We start from the raw sequence: 6,073 nt of genomic DNA, 5'->3' as shown, positions 1-6,073 counted from the left end.
TCTACCCTCTACCAGCTTGTGACCATCATTCCTGGTCACTCCTGGCGGTGCTCGGGGGAACAGCGACTTCCCCAGTGCCTGTTGATCCCCCCTGACTAGTTTGTAACAGGCCACTAGATCCCCCCTCAGCCCACAGAGCCAGTTTGTCTGCAGAGCTTTGCACTCTAGTATGCCTCTCTGCTAAATGTAACAGATAAGAGTGAAAAAATGGATTGTGACTATGTATTGCACTAATGTGGAAGGTTATGTTTTTGTTTTATTACTCCAAAGTGAAGTTTAGACCAATGGAGAAATATTTTAACAAATAACAAGGATTTATTCAAGCTGTTTGCAGTTTCAGTCTGGAACATTCTTCATGGTTACTTTTTAAAGTTTTTGTAAACTTTTATTTTTACTTGAAAAATCTTGTTTGAGCATTCTTTTTAAAAGCTTTAGGAGTTGCTATGTGGTCTTTCCCCTACGGACATTTTTCCTGGTATAAGGCAGCACAAAGATGGGATGCAGAGAACTGGTGTTTGCCAGACACTAAGAGAGACAGCACTAAAAATAGTCATTAGTAGCTAAAGTTTTCTCCTATTCAAACATTAAAAAATATACATTGGCCAATCAGTAATGATATTGCTGTCAATTATTTCTTCCTCCTTTACTGCCTGCAAATTTAGCTTACATGAGGCTTACAGCATAGAAGCCAAAATAGTCTTGTTTCCATTATATCTGGTTCCAAACAGAGGTAGGATCCAATGGTGGCTTTTTGTCGGTTTGTTTGGGGGAGTTTGTACCATTACCTAATGCAAAGAAATCTAAGAGTGATGCAAAACTCTGTAGCATTACAAAAGTTGACAGGTGATTTGGAATAAGGGTGGGATTCTTGTAAGATCTAAGCAGAGACCTAAATTTGCTCCTATGGGAGCTCTTGGTAAACCTCCCACTGACTTCAATCACAGAAGAATCTGGACAGTGTTAAGGATTTTGAAAATTCTACTTTTAATATTTATAACACTAACTTTAAGTGTAGATATAAGAACCCTACCTTTTGCATGGATACTTACAGCATCAAGTATTTAACATATTAGCTCACCATCCGTCTTCTTTCCTTCCTAACTCTTACTCTTCAAAAAACACTCTTTTCCATTTAATCATTATATTTTATTTTGATGTATTGCTTTATATAATACTCACTTTCATTATTTTATATTTAAGCTATTGGCTTCAAGGTAACATCTCCAAGCAGAGCAGATGGCTGCTGCAGAAAATACAACAGATTTTCCTAGCAACTTGTCATGCCACCACGCCATTGATGACTTCCGAAACAAAGTGTACTCCACATTGTACTCGATGGTGACTATTCTGGGCTTTGTTGGAAATTGCATTGTTCTGTATGTGCTCATAAAAACCTACCAACAGAAGACAGCCTTCCAGATATATATGCTTAATCTGGCAGTGTCAGACCTCCTCTGTGTATGCACACTGCCACTTCGAATCGTGTATTATGTTCACAAAGGCAAATGGTTCTTTGGTGATTTCTTATGCAGGCTCTCTTCCTATGCACTGTATGTCAACCTGTATTGTAGCATTTTTTTTATGACAGCAATGAGCTTCTTTCGCTGCATAGCCATAGTTTTCCCTGTTCAGAATCTCAATTTGGTAACTGAGAAAAAGGCTAAACTGGTATGCATCGGCATTTGGATTTTTGTCACCGTGACAAGTTCTCCCTTCTTGCTGAATGGATCTTACTCTGATGGAAACAAGGTAAAGTGCTTTGAACCTCCAGAAAATGAATCGAAGACAAATATGGTTATAATCCTGAACTTGATTGCACTATTTGTAGGCTTCATTTGCCCCTTTGTTATCATAACTATCTGTTATACCATGATCATAAAGACCTTACTGAAAAATTCATTAAAGAAGAATCAGGCTACTCGTCTGAGGGCTGTCTGGATGATAATAGTTGTAACAGCTACTTTTTTGATCAGCTTCACGCCTTATCATATTCTACGCACAGTCCACCTTCAGGTTCTGAAGGGGAACAGCTCCAACTGTGATGCCATATATTTGCAGAAAGCAGTGGTAGTGACCCTTCCTCTGGCAGCTTCAAATTGCTGCTTTGACCCACTCCTCTATTTCTTTTCAGGAGCCAATTTTCGAAGGAGACTTACGACCTTTAGAAAGGCTTCCTCCTCCAGCATGGTAGCAGGACTCAGGAGAAATATGTCCATAAAGGACAAAGATAGTGAACCATTTAAAGAAAACTACAAAGGACAGAACTGAAATGGAGTTGTTTCCTTTATTTATAAACTGATTTGTTCCATGCAAGGCAGGTTTGGTGCAGACTCCCAGGAGGATATCAGTGTTTTAAAAACTTCCTCAGGAGAAATGAACAAAGCAAATACATCTTCTCCCAAATTAAATATTATAATAATCAAAATGGACATATTTCTGTTTATACCACTCGGAGCAACTACCCTTATGGCTGTCATTGAAGGGTTTATTTTACCATGCTGCAGAGCACTGTGAAGGCAATTCTGAATTCCAAGGCACCAAAAACTGCAAAGATTGACATTGGAATGGATGGCACTAAGAAGACCACAGCACAGAGGCAGGCAGATAAGCCAGTGCAAATAGCCTCTTCATGCCCTATATATAGATGTCACACAAACTGATGGTCTGAATTCCTGAGTAAGTGGGAATTGCAAACATCTGGTATAATACAAGTTAGTAGAACTTAAAAATAAAGAGAGATGAGTGTGCAATAAGTCCCAAAGCAGACAGTGATTAATGTATACAGCACAAGCCAGGAAAATTCCTTCTCTGTTTCCAGCTACCTCTCTGACTTAATATTCAGTGGTTTGGAGGTCTGTGGGTGGCAGAGCTATCACATTAGCTCTGTCTTACTGCATGATCACCTTATGCTGAAGTTACCTTCCAGTGGCCAGCTCTGCTGGCTCTAAATTCATTGTCACCCACAGAGCAACACAAAGCAGCCACACCACACCAGAGGGTCTGAGCTGGTATCTTCCTAAAGAGAAGTGTATTTGTTCCTTCTTTTATTAATTTCCTGTGGTTTGTAGCTAAGTAAATGCCCTGTATATGTTTCTTGCTTGCATCTCCAAGCACTTTGGCACCAAGCCTGCTTAAATTTATCCTAAAGATCTTTGCAGGACTGGGGCCTATGTTTTTAAATTTGGGAACAGGGAGAGGAATGGGTCCCCAAGTACTGACCTAAGCACTTCTTTAAAGTATTTTCTTTCTTGGGGAAAACCTCGTAAAAGAGGAATGAATGGGACAAGGATATCCTGAATTGCCTCAGTAGCTTTGAGAGCAGTGCTGCCAGCAGTATTAAACATCCATAAATCATCGGGCATATTTTTTATGTCTCATTTTTGCTCTGTTGTTTAAAAGGTAGGAGAATGAGTAGGGAGCTCATTCTTTCCTCACTGCAGCTCCCAGATGTCCTTTTCTGTCTGTGTTGCACTGAATCCCTTCAAAGACAAATGGTATACAGTTTTTTTAGAAGCTTTGTTGGACTGTTTTGCAACAATCATGTATTTTTAGTGTGTGTTGCTGTTTCCTGCCACTGTCTTCTTCCCTGACCATGCATCAGATGTTTTTCTGAAGTTGAATTTCATTTGTCCCAAACCAAGGGAAACCATAGGTTCCTATGACATAATACACCATAGGATCCTATGATTCCCCTTGCTTCACGGCAAGTCCAAGTCCCCTCTGAATGCTGCTACACTGCAGTAATGCCAGTAGATAACTTAGCCCCAGACCTCAAACATAGAAAGTGAAATCCTAGATCTGGTGAAATCAACGGGAGCTTGATTCCTGACTGATAAAGCACCGTGGTTTCATCTTCATTTGTGAAGAGAAAAAAACTGCCATGTAGTGCTACCTCCTTCCAGGTTTACAGTGGTAAAAAGATTATTTTAGTCAAATGAGAAAATGAATTACTAGATTCTACAGTTCATCCTGGCCTTCCCTGCAAGTATAGGTATTCTCACAGACAGCAATTATTGCAGTCCAAGGAGGAGTATTTTTGTGGGAGCAGCTTATTCAAATCCTGGCAGTGTCTCACATGCCTGGAGATAGTACATCAGCAGGTTCCAAGGCATGGAGATGTCTGTGCTGGAGTGCTTAAGCTAATCAAAAGGACATTTAAAAATGATGAAAATATCAGACAGTTAGGAAGCTCCTCTACTGAGCATAAAAAGGTACCTGAGGAGGATGCCCCTCCAAACATACTCCTTTTTAATTCTGTCCCTCTCCTATTCCTGTGTTAAGCCAAACAGCCCCCCTCTCATCCATGCTTCTGTACTGGAAATAGGCTTTTGTAAAATTGCCCCCCCTGCTGCTTTCTGGTCCATAGGTGACTACTTAGAAAGTACTTTGATGTGCAATTTTCTCATTCTCTGGAAGGGAAAAGAGAAGAGGCAGCATGCTAGGATGAGAGAAACCAAGTGACAAAGCAACCCATGGGTGTTTTCTGGTTGTCTTAGACATGTTATATACATGGCTTCTTCACTTGAGCAGAAATCTCTTTGCTTGTAGCTCCAGTGCGAGACAGTTTTGCCTTATACTAACTCATGTTTGTGCTACCATTACGACTTCATATTTTCCAAATGTTACTGTAGCAGGGTGCCTTCCAGGGGTGGCCATGAAGTCCCTGGAGGACTCTCTTTTCCCTGCTCTGTGTGTAGTCACCCCTTTATTCACCCACCATGCTTTGTTGTACATTGTCATTTAAATAAGAAAGGCTGCCCCTGGGTTTCACAAACCTGGGTTCACTCTAATGACCACCAGGTGTCCGTGGTCATTACCTTACTTAAGAGCTAATTGTATGCCGCCATCTGTGCCACACCCCATGCTTCATGGGTGTTATCCCTTGCTGATGTCACCTGAGCTCATTCCAATACTCTTAGCCTCTCTCTAGGCCCCAGGATTCACTGGTCCCCCACTTAGTCCCTCTTTGGTCCCACACTCTGCCTGTCTCTGGGCTCCAGGACTCCTCTCATCCATGCTCTGCCCCTCACTGGACCCTGGACTGTCTGATCCCCCACACTGCCCCTCTTAGGCTCCTGGACCCTTCAGTCCCACACTCTGCCCTTCTCTGGGCTCTTGGATGCTCTGGTTCCACTCACTCTCTCTGGGCTCCTGCCCTGCTGACACAAGCCACACCTGTGGGCTTGAGCTCTCTCAATTCCTCTCTAGGTTCTGGTCTCACACTCCAGCCCTCTTGGGCTCCTGGCCTCCACTGGTTACACACTGTTCCCCTCTGGGCTTCTGGACCCTTAGGTCCCCTACAAATCTATTCCTGGTGCTTTTCTGTCAGGGTGTTCTCCCCCAGCCTTTCCCCACCACAGGGTAACCCACAAGGCAGTGGAAGCTAGGGTTTTGGGGCACCCCATGGTCACCATTCCCTGCGGTTTGTCACCTGTGGCACTTTATAGAGCTACCCTGCTATAAGCAGCTCCACCACTGTGACCCCAAGCCCCGGTAGGGTACGGTTTTCAGTCTTACCTAGGACCATCTTCTAGGTTGTACCCTTGCCCCTCCTAGGCTATGGGGTCCTTGGACCCCACTACTGATGTGACGTGCCCCTCCCAGGCTGCAGACTTCCAGACTTCACACTTTGCCCCTCTTCAGTTACAGACCTCTGGGCCCTCTGGCCCTGCTCACACTTGTCACTCCAGGGCTACCCTGGACCCTCTGGACACTCACTCAGCCAGTCTCCCACTCAGCCCCTCTCTGGGCTCCTGGACCCCACTGACCTTGTACTTAGCCCCTCTCCAGGCTTCTGGACCCTTTAGCCCCACACTCAGCCCCTCTCTGGGCTCCTGGACCCCCTTAGTAGGCTTTCAGGGACCTCCTCCTCCCCATAATCCCTTCCCAAACCTGTATTCTCCATGTTGGGACTCAGAAGCTGCTGCCATCCTGCTCTAGAGATGTTCTCTTAGCAGCCTCCAAGATATACTGCTAGCTTGCCTCAGGGTCTGAGTTTATATCCAGTCTAAACCCAACCTTCCCCTAATCAAGTGAGGCACTCATTAGCCATCCTGGCTATCTGCCAGTTACT

At 43.8% G+C, this 6,073-nt stretch overlaps 1 protein-coding gene across 1 annotated transcript; it reads left to right on the top strand.

Moving 5' to 3' along the window:
* Positions 1–612: 612 nt before the first annotated feature.
* Positions 613–5,806, top strand: CYSLTR1 (cysteinyl leukotriene receptor 1). The gene has a single exon (XM_019521137.1). The coding sequence runs from the start codon at positions 1,237–1,239 to the stop codon at positions 2,266–2,268; it is 1,032 nt and encodes a 343-aa protein (XP_019376682.1). The 5' UTR covers positions 613–1,236; the 3' UTR covers positions 2,269–5,806.
* The last annotated feature ends 267 nt before the right edge of the window (positions 5,807–6,073 follow it).

Source organism: Gavialis gangeticus, unplaced genomic scaffold, assembly GCF_001723915.1.
Source record: "Gavialis gangeticus isolate Ggan-Ray unplaced genomic scaffold, GavGan_comp1, whole genome shotgun sequence".
NCBI lineage: Eukaryota > Metazoa > Chordata > Crocodylia > Gavialidae > Gavialis > Gavialis gangeticus.
Note: the sequence above shows the minus strand (reverse complement) of the source record. Positions and strands in the feature narration are given on the sequence as shown.